Source organism: Schistocerca piceifrons, chromosome 1, assembly GCF_021461385.2.
Source record: "Schistocerca piceifrons isolate TAMUIC-IGC-003096 chromosome 1, iqSchPice1.1, whole genome shotgun sequence".
NCBI classification, from domain to species: Eukaryota; Metazoa; Arthropoda; class Insecta; order Orthoptera; family Acrididae; genus Schistocerca; species Schistocerca piceifrons.
Genome location: NC_060138.1, coordinates 418,606,575 through 418,627,159, shown reverse-complemented (window position 1 = coordinate 418,627,159; position 20,585 = coordinate 418,606,575). Strand labels below are relative to the sequence as shown.

General features: G+C 41.1%; 1 protein-coding gene across 1 annotated transcript in view; it reads left to right on the top strand.

Moving 5' to 3' along the window:
• The window catches only part of LOC124731761, a 764,200-nt gene extending 744,653 nt beyond the window's left edge, over positions 1–19,547 (top strand). The window contains exons 11-12 of the mRNA XM_047248518.1: positions 11,570–13,071; positions 17,664–19,547. Coding sequence (XP_047104474.1) covers positions 11,570–13,071; positions 17,664–17,983 — 1,822 coding nt within the window. The 3' untranslated portion in view covers positions 17,984–19,547. The remainder of the gene's footprint in view (positions 1–11,569; positions 13,072–17,663) is intronic.
• Positions 19,548–20,585: the final 1,038 nt, after the last annotated feature.

The following is a 20,585-nucleotide window of genomic DNA, read 5'->3' as shown; positions in this document are numbered from 1 at the left end:
TCTCCACCGACAACACAGTTGCCTCCTTTTATAGTCGCGGGTCCGCCTATCGTGACACTTGTCGGCCAATTCTGCATTGCATAGGGGTGGTCGGCTACTATTGATCAAATAGTGTGTCTGGCAGAAATACCTTAGTCTTCAGATCTAAAACTCGACCAATATCGAATATTTTGAGAAGTAATAATCTTGATATGTAACTCGCTACAAGAGTTTTCTCCGTAATTAATAATAACGCTTGTTATCTTTACATTGTTTTGTTATCTATATTGAATTAAGCAAAAGTCATAAAACATAAAGTTGGTTCTTGTATAAAAACCGTACATTGTGCATATAAACAGATGAAACTTCTTATACATCTACATCTACATTGATATTCCGCAAGCCACCCAACGGTGTGTGGCGGAGGGCACTTTACGTGCCACTGTCATTACCTCCCTTTCCTGTTCCAGTCGCGTATGGTTCGCGGGAAGAACGACTGTCTGAAAGCCTCCGTGCGCGCTCTAATCTCTCTAATTTTACATTCGTGATCTCCTCGGGAGGTATAAGTAGGGGGAAGCAATATATTCGATACCTCATCCAGAAACGCACCCTCTCGAAACCTGGCGAGCAAGCTACACCGCGATGCAGAGCGCCTCTCTTGCAGAGTCTGCCACTTGAGTTTATTAAACATCTCCGTAACGCTATCACGGTTACCAAATAACCCTGTGACGAAACGCGCCGCTCTTCTTTGGATCTTCTCTATCTCCTCCGTCAGACCGATCTGGTACGGATCCCACACTGATGAGCAATACTCAAGTATAGGTCGAACGAGTGTTTTGTAAGCCGCCTCCTTTGTTGATGGACTACATTTTCTAAGCACTCTCCCAATGAATCTCAACCTGGTACCCGCCTTACCAACAATTAATTTTATATGATCATTCCACTTCAAATCGTTCCGCACGCATACTCCCAGATATTTTACAGAAGTAACTGCTACCAGTGTTTGTTCCGCTATCATATAATCATACAATAAAGGATCTTTCTTTCTATGTATTCGCAATACATTACATTTGTCTATGTTAAGGGTCAGTTGCCACTCCCTGCACCAAGTGCCTATCCACTGCAGATCTTCCTGCATTTCGCTACAATTTTCTAATGCTGCAACTTCTCTGTATACTACAGCATCATCCGCGAAAAGCCGCATGGAACTTCCGACACTATCTACTAAGTCATTTATATATATTGTGAAAAGCAATGGTCCCATAACACTCCCCTGTGGCACGCCAGAGGTTACTTTAACGTCTGTAGACGTCTCTCCATTGATAACAACATGCTGTGTTCTGTTTGCTAAAAACTCTTCAATCCAGCCACACAGCTGGTCTGATATTCCGTAGGCATACTGCATATTTCACACGAATTGTTAAGGAACTTGGAGGAAACAAAATGCTTCCTGCCAGAATGATATTTTGTCTTACAATCCTGTTGAAGAAGTTAACTAATTCACTCACAGTCCAAAAAATACTGAAATTTCCCCTTAGAATTTTAATTCTGTTGCTTGTAAAAAGAAAGGACTTTAATCGTTTCAGACTGTTGGTTACAGTATCACCCGTTCATATGTAAAAACGATGACCGTCGCATTAATATCGGAAATTTTGGCGAAATTATGTTAACTGTACAATTGCATATGTAAAACTAACACAAGATGTTCCGATGTTGATTTCGTCTGTAAATACACACTTCGCATGATGTGCAACGACAGAAATTTGGTTTATGCCCTCCGTCGCGTGACTTAGATATTGGTTTCAAACCGTGCTACTAAAGAGATGTGGTCTGCCCGTGTATTTGCTTTAGTGTGTGTCCTATTTTTAGATTGGAGTAACAGGGCACCCATGGTATAGGGTAGAACCTTTGATCAGCAATCAAAACGTCCTCGGGCCCGGGTTCGAAACGCACCACTGTTCAGATTTTGATTAATAATCACTATTGGCGGCCGAAGACTTCCGGCATAAGAAGTCAACCTTATTCTGCGAACGGTCTTGTCCAAGAGGGTAGAGGAGCGGACGGAGATTCAGTGCACTGTCTTGTCCTTGGGGTGGGAAACTGCCCCTAAAATGCTGAGGAATCAGCAGTGATCAATGGCATGAGGATGCAGAAGGCAATGGAAACCAAAGCATTAAAGACAGATGACATGTATCCACAGGACATGTGGCCTCTAACTGAAGAAAGAGAAGGTCATGACGATCTCTCCATTGGCAAAAGATACCGGAATAGTCCCCATTTCGGATCCCTGGGAGGGGACTGCCAACGAGGAGGTGACCTTGAGAAAAAGATTGACTAACCAAAAAAAAAAAAAAATGTTGCTTACCGCTTTAGTCAAGTTTAGTGTTGTCTCCTTCAATACTCCTTCTGATTGCACACACTTTTTCCAGCTCTTCTGCCATTGATGGTAACATTTCTGGAACTCATCTTCTGTGATATCCTCCAAGATCCTCGTCACAGCTTTTTGGACATCCTGTGTTGTTTGAAAATGGTGTCCCTTGACCACCGTTTTGACTCTTGGAAATAGAAAAAAGTCGCACGGAGCAATATCTGGTGAATAAGGTGGCCGTGGTAGTACTGAAATTTGTTTTGAGGTTAAAAATTGTTGTACTGACACAGCAGTGTGGGATGGCGCATTAACGTGATGCAGAATCCAATTATCAGCAGTATTGGCACGGACATGAAGAACTCTCTTACGAAGTCTTTCTAATATTTCTTTCTAGTAATACTGGTTAGCTGTTTGTCCAGGAGGCACCGACTCTTTATGAACAATTCCCTCGGAATCAAAGCAGCACACAGGCATGTATTTCACTTTTGACTTTGACATAGGAGCTTTTTTTGGTCTGGGTGATCCCTTTGAGCACCATTGCGAACTTTGGCGTTTTGTCTCTGGATCGTACTGAAAAAACCAACTTTCATCACCAGTGATAACACGGCTCAACAATTCTGGATTGATTTCCGTTTGCTCTAACAGATCGGCTGCCACGTTTTTCTGTGTTTCTCGCTATTGTAGTGTGAGATTTTTGGGGACCATTTTTGTACAAATCTTTCTCACGCCAAGATCTTCAGTTATTATTAGACGAACCGTTTCTCGATTGATGTCCAGTTCTTCTGCAATCATTTTCACGGATAATCTTCGATCAGATCGTAAGAGTTCACGCACCCTGGCCAAATTGACATCCGTCCATGAGGTTGATGGCCGTAAATTGCGGTCTTCATCTTCAACATTCGATCTGCCTTCACTAAACGTTTTATGCCAACGAAAAACTTGAGCTCTTGACATAACCTCCTCTCCAGAAGCCTTCTGAAGGTTACCGTAAGTTATGGTCGCGTTTTCACCCAATTTAACGCAAAAAGAAATGGCATACCGTTGCGCAATATTATGCGGATCCATTTCCATGACGAGAGACACAAACACATGTTAACTTACTACAGCACAACTCACGACTGAGCAGTTGCATCAATGTGCCGCTTGGACTAGAAGCAGCTTATAGACCAAGGTCAAAGATATTGTGCCTACGAAAGCCTGCAGGTTTGACACATCTTGCAAAGAAAATAAGTCTCATTACTTTATTGTCGCACCTCATATATAGACTTCATCTTTAAGATGTAGAAACACGCTTACCAACTTTCGTTTATGTCGCGCAGTTCCTTCACAGTGCTGAGATTTTTTTTCCCGTCGGTGTATTAAGAGAAGAAATAACTAATTTCAACACAAAGTCATCCTGAAGAAAACTCTGAAATTTGTCATGAAAATAGTTACAAATTTATGAACATGGTAAACATTATTGTGTAGACTATCCAGCTGAAATGTGTGCATGTGTGATCTGAAATATACACTACTGGCCATTAAAATTGCTACACCACGAAGCTGACGTGCTACAGACACGAAATTTAACCGACAGGAAGAAGATGCTGTGATATGCAAATGATTAGCTTTTCCGTGCATTCACACAAGGTTGGCGCCGGTGGCGACACCTACAACGTGCTGACATGAGGAAAGTTTCCAACTGTTTTCTCATACACAAACAGCAGTTGACCGGCGTTGCCTGGTGAAACGTTGTTGTGATGCCTCATGTAAGAAGGAGAAATGCCTACCATCATGTTTCTGACTTTGATAAAGGTCGGATTGTAGCCTATCGCGATTGCGGTTTATCGTATCACAACATTGCTGCTCGCATTGGTCGAGATCCAATGACTGTTAGCAGAATATGGAATCGGTGGGTACAGGAGGGTGACACGGAACGCCGTGCTGGATCCCAACGGCCTCGTATCACTAGTAGTCGAGATGACAGGCATCTTATCCGCATGACTGTAACGGATCGTGCAGCCGCGTCTCGACCCCTGAGTCAACAGATGGGGACGTTTGCAAGACAACAACCATCTGCACGAACAGTTCGACGACGTTTGCAGCAGCATGGACTATCAGCTCGGAGACCATGGCTGCGGTTATCCTTGACGCTGCATTACAGACAGGAGCGCCTGCGATGGTGTACTCAACTACGAACCTGGGTGCACGAATGGCAAAACGTAATTTTTTCGGATGACTCCAGGTTCTGTTTACAGCATCATGATGGTCGCATCCGTGTTTGGCGATATCGCGGTGAACGCACATTGGAAGCGTTTATTCGTCATCGCCATACTGGCGTATCACTCGACGTGATGGTATGGGGTGCCATTGGTTACACGCCTCGGTCACCTCTTGTTCGCTTTGACGGCACTTTGAACAGTGGACGTTACATTTCAGATGTGTTACGACCCATGACTCTACCCTTCATTCGATCCCTGCGAAACCCTACATTTCAGCAGGATAATGCACGGCCGCATGTTTCAAGTCCTGTACGGGCCTTTCTGGATACAGAAAATGTTCGACAGCTGCCCTGGCCAGCACATTCTCCAGATCTATCGCCAATTTAAAACGTCTGGTCCATGGTGGCCGAGCAACTGGCTCGTCACAATACGCCAGTCACTACTCTTGATGAACTGTGGTATCGTGTTGAAGCTGCATGGGCAGCTGTACCTGTACATGCCATCCAATCTCTGTTTGACTCAATGCCAGGCGTATCAAGGCCGTTATTACGGCCAGAGGTGGTTGTTTCTGGGTTCTGATTTCTCAGGATCTATGCACCCAAATTGCGTGAAAATGTAATCACATGTCAATTCTAGTACAATATATTTGTCCAATGAATACCCGTTTATCATCCGCATTTCTTCTTGGTGTTGCAATTTTAATGGCCAGTAGTGTAAGTATTCTGTTAATAACGCCACGTATTACTCGTACCTGTACGCAAGATAAGATAGTCTTGGGTGAAATTTGCGCCCAATTAAACAAGGACTTAATCGAAAACTTTACACTTCTAAACATTTGTGTTAATTACGACAGTATTTGATAAGGCAGTGGCGGCTCCTAATTTCACAGCTGAAATTATCTCACAAACAGTTTTCTTGTGCACTCGTGTTTACTGCAACGTTCTTCGTTTCTATACTTTCACCTGTGTCAGTTTCTGCTGCGAATTATGTTACACCCAGTACACAAGTTTTGCTCCTGCCCGCCCCTGGCGCCACTTTCAGCTTTGAGCCCCGAGCGGCCACTTGTGTCGCTTCTACTCGTCTACATCTACTTCTACACTATGTGATCAAAAGCATCCGGACACCCCAAAAACATAGGTTTTTCATATTAGGTGCATTGTACTGCCACCTACTGCTAGGTACTCCATATCAGCGACCTCAGTAGTCATTAGACATCGTGAGAGAACAGAATGGGGCGCTCCGCAGAACTCATGGACTTCGAACGTGGTCAAGTGATTTATTTATTTATTTCGAGTCAAAAACATTACAACAATATTTACAATATATACAATATAACAAATCAGGTCAAATCATAAAAGAACAAACTAAACGGTATTAGCCCAAAATTGTGCAACGGCAGCAGCATTGTCTGAAACATCAACAAGCTCTTGTGTGGAACATGATACAGGACATCTAGGACAGTTAATTAAATGTTTGGTTGTCTGTTCTTCTCCGCAGTCACACAAGGTGGAAGATTCCTTCATGAAGCCCCATTTAAACAGATTGTCCTTAGTTCGTCCGACGCCACTCCTGAGCCGATTTAGAGACTTCCACACTGTCCAGACTTGATTTCCACCAGGAGGAAGGGTCTCAGAAGGAGTCATCCAATCGTTACTGTCCTGTATGGTACAAGTCATCTCATGCAAAGCAGGTTGATGTGGCCCTGAACGAAACCTGCAGGACAGTAACGGGATGCCTCAAAGCTACACCTATTGATAAACTCCATAAACTAGCAGGTATTGCTCCTCCAGACATAAGGCGTGAAGTCGCAGCCAAACTTGAGAGACATAAAGCAGATCATAACACCGATCACCTGCTACATGGATACCAGCTACCAATTAGTAGACTCAAATCTAGGAGGAGCTTCATGAGAACTACTACACCCCTCACCGGTCGGACTGGAGCAGCCAGACTATCTCAGTGGTCAAGTGATTGGGTGCCACTTGTGTCATACATCTGAACGCGAGATTTCCGCACTCCTAAACATCCCTAGGTCCACTGTTTCCGATGTGGAAACCCGAAGGGACACATACAGCACAAAAGCGTGCAAGCCGACTTCGTCTGTTGACTGACAGAGGCCGCCAACGATTGAAGAGGTCGTAATGTGTAATAGCAGAAATCTATCCAGACCATCCCACAGGAATTCCAAACTGCATTCAGGATCCACTGCAAGTACTATGACAGTTAGGCGGCTACTCACAAGCCACACTTCACACCGGCAAACGTCAAACGGCGCTTCGCTTGGTGTAAAGAGCGGACCATTGGACGATTGAACAGTTGAAAAACGTTGTGTGGAGTGATGAATCACGGTACACAATGTGGCGATCTGATGGCAGGGTGTGGGTGTGGCGAATGCCCGGTGGACGTCATCTGCCAGCGGGTGAAGTGGTGGTGTTATGGTGTGGTCGTGTGTTTTATGGAGGGGGCTTGCTCCTCTCGTTGTTTTGCGTGACACTACATTGCCTCCCACTGCTGTCGCGCAATTCGGGGATGACGATTGCATCTTTCAACACGATCGCGCACCTGTTCATAATGCACGGCCTGTGGCAGAGTGGTTACACGACAATAACATCCGTGTAATGCACTGTACTGCACACAGTCTTGACCTGAATCCTGTAGAACACCTGTGGGATGTTTTGGAACGTGGACTTCGTGCCAGACCTCACCGACCGACATCGATACCTCTCCTCAATGCAGCACTCCGTGAAGAATGGGCTGCCATTCTCCAAGAAATCTTGTAGCACCTGATTGAATGTATGCCTGCGAGAGTGGAAGCTGTCATCAAGGCTAAGGGTGGGCCAACGCCACATTGAATTCCAGCATTACCGATAGAGGGTACTGCGAACTTGTAAGTCATTTTCAGCCAGGTGTCCGGATACTTTTGATCACGTAGTGTACGTCTCCATCCATACTCTGCAGTCTACTGTGAAGTGTATAGCAGAGGGTACGTCCCAATGTATCAAGTATTGGGGCTTTCTCCTATTCCATTCACATAAGGAGCACGGGAAGAAGGATTGTTTAAATGCCTCTGTGCATGCTGTAATAAGTCTGATCTTGTCCTCACGATCCCTATGGGAGCGATACGTAGGTGGCTGGAATATATATCCTGGCATCATTCTAAGCTGGTTCCTGAAATTTTGTAAGCTGGCTTTTTCGGGATAGTTTACGTCTTTCTTCAAGATTCTGTTAGTTCAGTTCTTTCAATGACACTCTCCTGCATGTCAAACAAACCTCTGACCATTCGTGCTGCCATTCTCTGCATGCGTTCAGTCGCCTTTGTTAGTCCTGTCTGATACTTGAGTGATATTCTAGGATAGGTCGCATGAATGATTTGTAAGCAATCTACTTTGTAGAATGATTGCATTTGCCTAGTATTCTACCAATAAACCAAAGCCTGCTACCTTCTTTACTCACAACTGAGCACATGTGATCATTCTGTTTCATGTCCCTATGGAGTTTTATTCCTGGGTATTTGTACGAGTTGATCGGTTCCAACAGTGACCCACTGATGTTGTAGTCATAAGATATGACCTTTTTTCGTCTTTTGGAGTGCACAATTTTATAATTCTGAACGTTTAAAGAAAGTTACCAATCTCTGCACCACTTTGAAATCTTGTCAAGATCTGGCTGATATTTGTACAGTTGCTTTCAGACAGGACTTCATTTTAGGTATCTGTATCATCTGTGAAAATTCTGAAGTTACTATTCATATTGTCCGCAGGCTCATTAAGATACAAGGGACATTCTGTAAGTCATGGCAACGATTGTATGTTGTGCCAATGTCTGGCATCACCATAATTGCAGTAAATACATTCGAAAGCCCCGGTGAAAACATTACAGGAGTCAAGACACATTGCAACCGCATGTGGGGTTGGCTCGGTGCCAACACCTGAAACATCCAGTATGAGATTGGCTACAATTTGGATCCTTCTCTACACACCAGACCTCAGTCCATGCGACTTAGGCCTCATCTCACAACTGAGGAAACCGTTGCATGGGAGGCGCTTTGCAAACAGGGCAGATATCCTCACGGCATGTCAGTGACAGGTGGCACACATTGGTGACAATAGAAATGGCGTTCATCGCCTCCCCTATCAGTGGCAAAGCTGTGTATATGCACTGGAGGATTATTTTGAGACACAGTATGTTGATTTTGATTCATTTTTATTCGTGCACAATGAATTTACACAGAGTTCCTACGCCTATGTTAATACACACTGATGTACCGGTTCAATGCGCAGCGTGGAATTCTCATGTTGTCGCACTGTCGCAAGAAATACCATAGTCGCCATGACTTGTGGGACGACCCTCGTATAACAAAAATAGCAAGAGACCCAACACGCTGCAGTGAGGTACACACGAAATTACCTGTAGATTAACCGAAGAGTCTCAATCTAAAATAACTTGCTGCATTCTCCATACCAAGAAATCCTCAATCCAGTCACGGATTTCGCTTGACACCTCATATAATCGTACTTTTGACAATAATGAATCAAATGATTTTCGGGAATTGTCGCTTGGGCCGTATACCGGTCTTGACTGTTGCTCAGAAATATTTCTTTTATGTTTAATGTAGAATCCATTGCCTCACCCTAGTACATCAGGTAGTAAAATGTCACAGGGCACAGAGCTTAGCGATACTGCTGGAACATTGTCACTAGACTCTCTAAACAAGTTAACCGAGTTGACTGTCCTTAGGTTGATGAATGGTACAACATATTTGCGCATACTGTTAACAGGATTAGAACCTGTTTAAGAGCAATTCAGGTGGGTGGTAGTATCGTATAGGAAATACTAACACTGGTTGGAAAGCTGTTCCCAATATAAGCTGCTTCGAATGTCTGTGTAGATGTGTGGTCTTATATTCAATGGGAACAGGGGATAATAGAATAACCCTTATGAAACTAAAAGAAAGACTTCACAGTTAAATAAATCGCAGTGATAGCCAAAATAAACACAGCCTACTCGACAGTGCATCTTCGCACAAATTCTGCTGTTGGATAACATGACTGTTGCTCCACTCTGTGCATAGAAACCTGTTTGAATTCTACTGTCCACGAGCTGGTCCACAATTTCCTGCTTAAACCTGTTGCCACTCTTCGAAGGCGGGTCTTTTTGAGAATGTCCGTTGATCTAGAAGGATTCCTGTGACCACATACTGCAACTTTCAACAGTTCCCAAGTATTCTCAACTGGGATTCATGCCAACAGATACCACCGGCCATTCTATTCCTCTCTAATGAAGCACGGTGGTCTCCAAGTGGGCGCGGCGTGCTCGCCCATTTTCGTCTTGAAGGACGAGCCCATCATAGAAATGTCAACTTAGTGCTGGAAGACAGGTTTATGGCTACTGTCCAGATACCGCAAAGCCCTTAAATGGTCCCTAATAGTAATAAGTGGCGTTCGTCATTACTTGATAGTGGCCCAAAGCAAGAGACGTGCGCCTCCCTGCTGAAGCCGTTAGACTCCATGTCTGAGACAAGCATCGGTAAATGGCTATCTTCACAGTCTTCTACGACAATCGTCAGGCATCATACAAACCCTGAATTCATCTGTGATGAGAACCCAACGCCACTGAACCAAGGTCAGTAGAAGGTATTCCGTTGTTCAACATCTTTGCTCATCATGGCGCTGGGAGAATCGTATTGTTATTTCTAACGAACTCCTAGAAGCCAAATTGACCTTAAAAGATGGCTACATGCTGGCCCTCCCAGTTCTTTCTAAAGAGGCAGTGCGCAGGGCTGTTGCATTCTCTATTCCCATACTACGAGTCACTAGGTAACAGTCATCAATTGATGTTGCCCGTGGCTGATACAAACTGAAAGAGGCTCTGTGGTCTTCATGAGGTGATTTTAATTATGTTAAAACTGGTCCTCTGTCTGAGATAACAATGTTCTTTAGTCACAGTGACCACATCCAACTGAGCGGCACCCATATATCGTTATTTCCCTGTGATCTTAACGAGGACTCTAAAGACGAGAGATTTTATGTGTACTAGGCTAAAACTGTAGACTTTGAGGAACTTCCTGGAACCGTAAGACAAATGGAATCGCCTCGTCGTCCTCGAACTTAAGTTGAATATACCCAAGAGAACGTTGTAACTGTGCAACAGGCGTCAGAAATTTGGCCCGGGAATGGCTGCTGCTGGGTCACTGCTACCCAAACACAGTGGTCTCCAGCACCAGTAATAGGAACGACTACAACAGTATGCCGACTGATCAGTCGTTGTACAGCTGGGTCCTAGTGTCATGAATTTCAACAAGGTTCTCATACAGAAGATGCTGGAGCGTAATGGCATGAATGGAACAAGGAGCACCAGGAATACTCCCATAACGCTGCACAGGCAAATTCCTGAAGATCAGGAGTTTCACTTTCGCCATGAATGTTGATAAAAAAATAGAACTACAATATGACCAACCTAGGAGTCCTCACTGAGTGTCAGCTGGTAACAAATGGCGTGGAATGTTGCATGCTATTAGGATGGAGGTGACAATTTTTTGCCTGGGGGCACGGATACGGCCAGACATTACTGAGATGATAAGGTCTCTGCATCTGTTTCGTGACAGTGTATTTAGCAGGATGTTTTCTTTATTTCCTGATCACACAAAAAATCACTTGGGCTTGAAAACTTTTGTCTGAAATGCATTCCCATCTGTCATTACCCATTGTTTGGGCACTGGGCAGTCCCACGGTGTATGTTTTCGTGTGTGTTGAATGTCACAATTGGGTTCATTCGATCCTCATATGCTGACTGTGAGTAGATAAATCGAATTTGGGCTCTGTCTTGCAAGAAAGTATGAGGTCAGGTGGTCGAGATATGCTTTACCTCTAGACAACTTCTTGTATCATAAAGAAAAGTCCCTATCTCTTGTTCCCTTATCCGAATGAATCTTATTGCTCTTCTTGAATATTTAAACAGGAATTTTTAATTTCAATTGAAAATTCCTTTTATACATCTAAAAATTTGTGTCGTTTGTTTGCAGTTCGGCGGACGATGGTTTTCCAGTGGGACGTAGAAGCTCCACTCGACACCACCATCACCATCATATGCAGCAGGCACACAGTCAGCCAGGCTCACGGAATTCGAGCGAAAAGAAGAGGCCATCTCGGTGCTCTGTGCGTCGCTCTGCGAATAGCAGCATCAGGGAGAGACAGCACGAATCTGATCACGACCGGGACCATGAAAGAGAGTGGCCCAGTGCTGGATCGAGAACTGGTGCTGCTGGGTCGCCATTACCCAAACATAATGGGTTGCATCACCAGCAACAGGCGCAACCACAGCAACACACCGACAGATCAGCCGACGTACAGCTGGGTCCCAGTGTCATGAATCTCAACAAGGTCCTCATGCAGAAGATGCTGGAGCGTACTGGTGTGACTGGAACAAGGAGCGCTGGAAATACTCCAATAAGCCTGCGCAGGCGAATTCTTGAAGGTGAAGGAGTACCACTTTCGCCATCCAGGCTGATAAACAAAAATATTAGACCACTGCATCCCATGAATTGTAACACTGGTGCCAATGGGAACTGGAACCAAGATGTCTCACCTAAGATGATTACAGACGTATACTGCTCCCCTCAGAAACAGCGTTCAAATTCCGTGAGCTCAACAGCCAGACGAAGCGACACTGGCTGCGGAGGTATCTACAGTGGAGGAAACGGCCTGATGCGCAATGGTGCACGAGGTAATGCCAATTATTTGGCAACATTTTCATCTGAGATGGCACTTGTGGAAGCAGACAAAGAAGCGGACCGTAAATATAGGGAGTTAATCCTAGAAGCAGAAAATATTCTGGTCAGCATGAAAGGAGGTATAATGGATAAAACTACAAATTTCATGCTTCCAAAACCTAAACCATATTTCTTGAACTCAAATTATCTCAATGACAATTGTCCCAGAACCAAACCACCAGCAATGCTTAAAAATTCTGCTAATGAAGAAACGATAGTTTTAAATTCTGGCTCCAGAAATGAATTGAGGTCACCACCAGAAATTTTAAGATCACGTACAACCTCACCAAAACGAATTGTAGAGAATCACAATGAAGATCAAGATTTGCAAAATGGTAACACGTTTTTGATGACAGGAGAGGACTCATTCAAGCGACATAAAGAGCCAGACAAAATCCTAGCCAGCCCAAGAAAGAGACAGAACAGAAATATCAGAAGTATGCCAGTGCAAGGATCCAGTTCATCTGAATCTGATGGCTCCTCAACCCCACATCAGGAAGATGTAACTTTCTCGCCAAAGATACCAGTTTCTGCCAGCACTAATAATTTTCAGAGACCTGCTCTGACAACATTCCGCTCTATTGATATTGGAAATGCAGCTGATGGGTCTAGATACTGCCCACAAAGCGAACCTGTCAAAAGGAAGGTATACACATGCAGTGCAACATTTGACAGACTGCAAAAGTCTTTAGAAAAAAGCCAGCATACATCTTTCAGACAAAAAGGCGGTTCTGCCAAAAATACTACCAATGAAGGTAAGTATTTTATGATATTTAAAAATAATAATGTGGGGAAAAATTAGAATATGTGATAACTTAATTCAGCTTTTGGATTGCTTGTTTGTAATAAATATGTCTCATAAAAAACCTTAGGGAATGAAAATAACAACATAGACGATCCATGTACTCTGAACTCTCTTATAGATGTTTTTTGTATGTATGTTTGTGTGAGTATGTGTAGTTTTATGTGAATGTAAACTTCACTTGTTCCTCAATGTATAGTTTCCGTGTGAAGCCTCTAAACTGAGATGACAGAATCTGTAAATAAAAATTTTATGGCTATGGCATCTGGCAAACACAACACTGAACTCAGTTAGTGACTACCTCAACGATCTCATTCATAAATGGATGTGATCCAGAATTTGTCAACTCCTCAGCAAAAGAGTAGGGAGACACTTCACTCACAACCTCATGCTACATTGGAGTTTGATTGACCACCCATGTTCTCTGTCAGCACTGTGACATTTGACAGAAAATGATTAATCACAACAACAGTAAACTTATAAGAGAATAACACTGTTGTTATTAGCAAATCCTCTTTCCTGTTAAGTCTTTTTATTTTTGTTTAAAACATGTTTATTGACAAGCTCCAGCATGATGTAATACTGCTATGGAGTTTCAACAGAATGCAAAAGAAAAAAGTGAAAAATGTCAGTGTGTGTGCGTGTGCGCGTGTGTGTATGTGTGTGCGTGAGAGAGAGAGAGAGAGAGAGAGAGAGAGAGAGATGAACTCAGTAAGAAGTAGGAAACAGCGTGAAACAAGACACACACAACCAAATCACTCTCATCCATTGCTCCATAGTCCAGGTTTTATGGCTTCAACAGCACATTTTCCTGTTAAACGACATTTTCATCACTGTTAAGTGGTTTTGGAGTTTCAGCTCGCTTTACAAAGCCTCATTATGGAGCTCCCTTTGTGTTTTTTTGTGTTGAGTTGGTGCTGACAGAGTTCGCAAGTGTGGTATTAAGTTCTACAGTTACTTTAGCAGCTGTCGTCCCCTTATTTTTCGTCACAATTCTCTTCAATGATCATCTGTCATGATCACTCAATACACATTTTTGGCCCTGTTATGACTCAGCAAATGATGTTTTTCTGCTTTCCCTGTATTTCATATAAATATTCAATATTGTGCCACTAAAAACACCAAACACTTTTGCTCACATGAGCATCAACAATACGCCTACGTTCAGGTTCAATTAGCTCCTACATAATTCACTTACTACTACTACTACAACACAGTACATGACTGACACTCTTAATGTATTGATGATGTTGCACAGGTGTCATTCATGGCCCAATAAACAGCAAAATGTGCAGACTTGGCTAGAATCTTGCATTTATCTTCAAGCACACGTTTCCCATGGTGTTTCCATATTTTTGTTCGGTGCACATTGTTCATCAAAGCTGCTAGAAACAGTTCACCAGAGTGGCTAAAAAAGGTGTTTCTATTCAGTTATCTCTGTCACTAAGGGACAGCTGTATGAATTTGGAATGTTCTTGGAATAGCACGGGAACCATATTGCACCAGTGTGAGACAACACCTAACTGGAGTATAAACTGGGGATAAGCTGTCCCCTGATTTTGGACTGGATTTGATAGGCTACCTGGAAAAAAACTTTTTTATGAGTGTGTCAAAAACAGCTATAAAAAAGCTGGCCAGCTGCGAGTACGACTCATGCACTGAGGCTTCCATACAAACTTTAGTTATGTGTAGGCCCTATAGACAGATCATCCATTCTGGGAATCAAGGATCTTGATGATTTTTGCCTGTTATTGACACAGATACTGGTAAGATATCAATCCCAGGGATTTCAAGATTTTCGAGAATATTTTACTTTCAGGTTTGAAGCCAGGTAACAAATGACAAAAGAAATTTTGCATGTGATATCAATATGAATTCACAGTTTTCGGATTTTTTCCTTTATTCATACTGTGAAATCTTCCTCCTTGCTAAATTTTATGAGTCCACATCAAGGGGAAGTACCAAATAGATTTTAATGAGCGAATTTGAGAGTGCCAGTATCAAAACATGACATAAAGGACCGTATTTTTGATTGGATTGACTTAAAAGCTTAAAATTATTACACCATCAGAGAACTATAGACCTCAGTAAGCAACATAAATTTCAACTTCTATGACTCCCCAGGTTTCAAACAGATGAACAGGCAAGAAAATGATCATCAGTTCTCTTTTACTGATTGAGGTAGGTCCTACGGAACAGTAAAGATGGAGAGTTTTTAATCAGAAAGAAAAATAACAAGAAAGTGGCACACAGACGCAGTGATTTTGAAGAATACATGTATTCAAAAACTGCAGTTAGATTTTGGCTGTCGAACGATTCTGTTTTTTGTTATTTCGGCTGTGTAAAAGAAAGAAGTGCAGCATTTGACTGACCCATGCATCTCCATCTGTGTCTGAGAGAATATTCTACCCCTGGCATGTAGGCTGCCTGGCACAGGTAGTATTGGCATGGCTTCCAGGGACTTCCGGTGCAGATGGGCAGAGTGGGGGCAGGGGAGAGGAGATGGATAGTGACAGAGGGGATGGATGTTGTGGACAGAGAGAAGGGAGGAAGAGGAGATAGGTAGAGAAAGAAGGAAGGAGGTGTGTTTTGAGGGTGTATCAGCTTGCCTTGCAGGGGATGGGACTGGACAGGGCTGAGCAGAGGGGGAGTGTGAGAGAAGAATAGTGAGACAGAGAGGGGAGGGTGATATGGAGATTTAGAGAAGGGATAGGAGGGGGTGATGTACATAGAAAGTGTGGAGGAGGATGAGATGGATGGAGATGGACAGAGATGAGTGAGGAGAGGATGTGGACAGGGACAAGGACAGGGGAGGAGGGGAATATGCATGAGGCAGGTGGAAGGTATGCATATTGGAAAGGAAGGTGAGGAAGTAGGAGATTGAGAGAGAGAGGGGTAGGAAGATATGACTAGAGAGGAAGTGGCTGAGGTGATGGACAACATGAGGGGGGGGAGTGGGGAGAAGGAGATGGACAGATAGAGGGAGAGAGGGGTAGGAAGATATGACTAGAGAGGAAGTGGCTGAGGTGATGGACAACATGAGGGGGGGAGTGGGGAGAAGGAGATGGACAGATAGAGGTGGTAGAATGAGGTGGATGGAGACTGGGGACAGGAAGAGGCAGACACAGAAATGGGGCTGGAGGAGATGTATACAATAACTGTGCCAAATGTGTATGTGAATGAAGCAGTAGGGGTAAGGCTAGCAGATTAAAATATTTATGAAGTAGCTATCATGATTATTGCTGTGGTAATAATTAATAGCACTTTGATTGACAGAAATAGTGTAGCAGAACACAAGCATAAAAGCTTTAAGTTAAGACAAGAAACAAAGAACTTGCCAGCTACCTCGTCCTCCCTCCCATAGCTACTAGAGGTCATTACACAAGTCAAAGTTAAGTTTATGGTAGGGACAATTCATCTAACATCTTGCTGAGATAAAACAACAACAGAAAACAGAAACATCCAGCTGAGATAAAACAACAACAGATAACAGGATGGATGAGTCATATGTTTAATTTTATCTCAGAAGTGTAAAATGAGTTATGGCAATTCTTTGCAAATACTGGCAACTGTTATTTTTATTCATATGTGTATGAATATTATTATTACTATTATTTTTATTATTAATGACCACCATTTTCCATTCACAACAATTGAAAAAGTGTATTAAGAATGGATGTATGAACAGAGGCTTACAATTACAAATTTTATGTTATTTAGGTCCCCTATTGCTATTTTTGTTCATTATTCATAGTCCCTGGGAAACTTCTATTATTTGTGTAACACATCTGAATTGTCAGACAATAAGTTTTTCTCAGTGTTCTCTTGTGTTAGGTGAAGTTCTGAAAAGACTTCTGAATTTGTGCCTTGAACAATTCAGAACAACATTTTCATTAAGTACTTACTAATTCACTGTAACTGCCACATAACATAGAATTATAAATATAACAGAAGCTACGACAGATTATTTCACTATATTTACCTTGAGAGGCATCATAATCTAAGTGATAGCAGTGTCCTTTCACTGTAAACTTGTTTTATCTCATATATTATACTATCCATTGTAAGTAATTACCATACATGGGGAACCACTTGTTTGCAATCTTTGTTACTTTTGCTGGGCATAATATTGCCTTCTTTCATCTTTTGGTGCATCAAATTTCAGCTTCAGTTATTCCCAAATCTACATGCCATTGTTAGGGAATTGAAAATCTAACATGTTTCCCCATGTTTTATTCTGAAACACTTGATTTACCCCTTACTGGTAAAACAACAAATATCAGATCCTTCATTTAACAGACATCAAGGTAAGAGTGTTGTATCACATTTAAACAAAGCTTTAAAGCTGGATAAAATGGTAATCATTAACTTTGTCACCAGATGTGACACTGTCCAATCACTTTCTTTCCACAAAGTTGTCTTAATATTCGTTGCCATTTACTTTTTGTAAATAAAGCTCTCACCATTGTGTATTATTTAAAAATACATGTGCTCAGTAACAATGTTTGTACTTATAATTGTCAAGAATTTTGTTTCTAATCTTAGCAGGAGAGAAGAGTGGGCGTGAAAGCTTAAAAGAGAAGTTAGAACAATTGCGGAAAGAACGTCTTGAAGTTGAAGCAAAAGTTCGAGAGGCACAAGAAGATGAAAGGAGAAGATTTGATGACAAAAGGCAGTTTTCTCTGTTACGGCGTCAGATGCTTGTACATACAATTGAAGGCCTGAAGAAAAGTCTTGAGGACCAATCAGCTAAACTTCAGGAAACTTACCAGCCAGATATTGAAGTACCTGTAAGTAACAGGAGGCACTCAAGCAGCAGTATTGGCCTGCAGCAGGAGGCAGACTGCATTGAAAATGATCAGTAGCAAAGCTAATGAGTAAGGAAGGAAAGTGCAAATGTAGCACCTAAAGTATCATTATAGTGCCCTATGAAGGGCTTCTTATGAGACTGATAAACTGGTTTATGTGTTAGGAGCTATCAAAAACTCCCCATTTGAGTGTCGAATTAAAAAAAAAAAAAAATATGTTTATTCAATGGGAGCAACAGAAAGTGTCTTGAGCAATTCTATTTTGATATCTAAGCGTCACAATAATATGAAGTCATGAGCTTCTGGAAGTTATGCATATTCCTTTTTTTTAATAATTGATATATGTGGACAATGCAAATGACTATAATTGATGTTCAGTTGTGTAAAAGAATGTATTTATGTATATATATATCACTCAAGAAGCAATTGGTAAATAAATATGAGAGACTGTTGGCAGTGCTCAAGCACAGTAAATATGCAATATTCCTGAGGCTGTATACTCTATAATTGTTATCCAGTATAAAGTGGTTTCCACTAAAAGCATAGAAGTTTTATAGAACACAGTGAACCTCCTGTAGAATTTCACAAGTAAATTAACAAATTGCATTGGTTCCAAGTGATGTCTTGCACAATAATGAATAATGAGGTAGAAATAGAAATAAATTGCCCATTCAAGATGTGTTGACGAAAAGTTTATATCTGCATTTGGAAAAAAATGTTAGTTAATCTAAAACCTGCTTGAGAAAATTGTAAAACTTTTGTTATTCAGACATAAAATTTGCAGCTATTGTCTTATTTTTAACAGCATCTTAATACTGATATACTGAATTGGGCAAATGATGTATATTATTTTTCTTATATTAAGCTGTAGAAGTATTCCATGAATGTTTGTAGTCCCTAGAATGTATAATATTCCTCTAGGATGGAAAGAAAAATGATATATGCATTGGCAAGGAAAACAGTAGCTGTCAAATCTTAACTAGGAGAAACCTGTTAACCAAACCACAATATCTACAATGCTAGAATGACAGAAAAATGTCATGTAGAAAATATTAGAATAATAAAACTTAAAATAGCATCTCCCAGATAGCTTTGTCATATAGATTGTGGTAGAAACAATACGTTTGTTAGACAATTGTGTCAATATGCAATTAGCAGCTGTTTTCCAATAGAGTGTCTCATTTATGTAACTTCCTGCTGTGAACAAACTACAGGTACTATCATCAACCTTTGGCACACTTTTTTCCCAAAATATTTACAGATTGGTTCACTTCAAATAACAATCTGTGTACCACTTTAAAACTGTGTCTTCAGAAAAGAACCAAAGCAATTACTTACGTGAATCTTTATAGTTTGTATCTATGAAAAGATCTACTGAAATACCAAAGAAATAAGTTGGTAAGAAAAGTTTATGATAATATTGAAGAGGATTTCTATTACAGTGCTCTGGCATAGTGAAGATATGGCTGTGTGCAGAAAATGTAGTTACTTCAGTTTTCTGTTTTTGTATTTTGTTTCATTTTATGTATGGAAATATTATTTATATGACAGTTTTGTTAACAAAATGAAGTTTCATCTGATATTTTGAAACTGAACTTTGTAAATAAAAGATATTAAGTTATGTTTTCCTTTTGTATGCATATCCTTTACTACTGTATTTATTTCATATGATACTGAAGTTATTTAATATGCACAAAGGATTGTGGCAATCTAATCACAATGTTGAATACTGCCTCATACCTATGAAATATTACATGAAATTATTAAAAACAAACAAAATCTGAAGCTCTTTCAGTTTGCAGTAGAATATCCATTTATTGTGCAAAAATACATGTCTTTAAATGAAACCAATAGTTAATTAGGTCTGATTTAATTACTAGTACTTAATTATTCAAAGACCACAAATCAACAATAAAATATCAGTGTTCTAGAATAACTAGAATTTGGCACTTGAGGTTCCTTCACAACATACCAAAATGTTAATAAAGTGTTCAAAGAAATTACACACAACAGAAGTTAGAAAACAAAGATATCCAGATTCCTGGATGATAGGAAACAGTTGAGAAGGCACTGGAATCAAAGTAATAAATGAAATAATAGCAAAATATAAAGGATGTAGAGTAAATAACAAGTGAGAAATAGAGGAAGGAAAAATGAGGTTATTTTTAAATACAAATAAAATCACATGAAAGAAGAACTACACAATATGAACCATAACAATGAGTGGGGTGAAGGGTTCATTGTTGACAAGTTTCAAAGCAAAGGGAAGATAAGGTACAATGATATGACAGGTGTTAATTATGGTCTATCCAGAAATGATAGCAAAATTAATCACATCACTATAAAGCCTTAATTGTGAAGACTTAATCTTTTTGTATGACTGTTCTTGATTATACAGCCAAATCACCAGAGTTGTAGTGTCAGCTACTACCTTTGGACATATTAATCTGATATTGCATTTACTTATTACTGTTACTATCCTGACTTTTCTATTCTATTATTTAAGTAGGACATACATGTTACACACGTAGTTCATTAAAGACTAAATTTAACTTGGACTTCACCATTTATTTTATTTTCTTATATCTCTCTCTCTCTCTCTCTCTCTGTCTCTCTCTCTCTCTCTCTCTCTCTCTCTCTCTCTCTCTCTCTCTCTCTC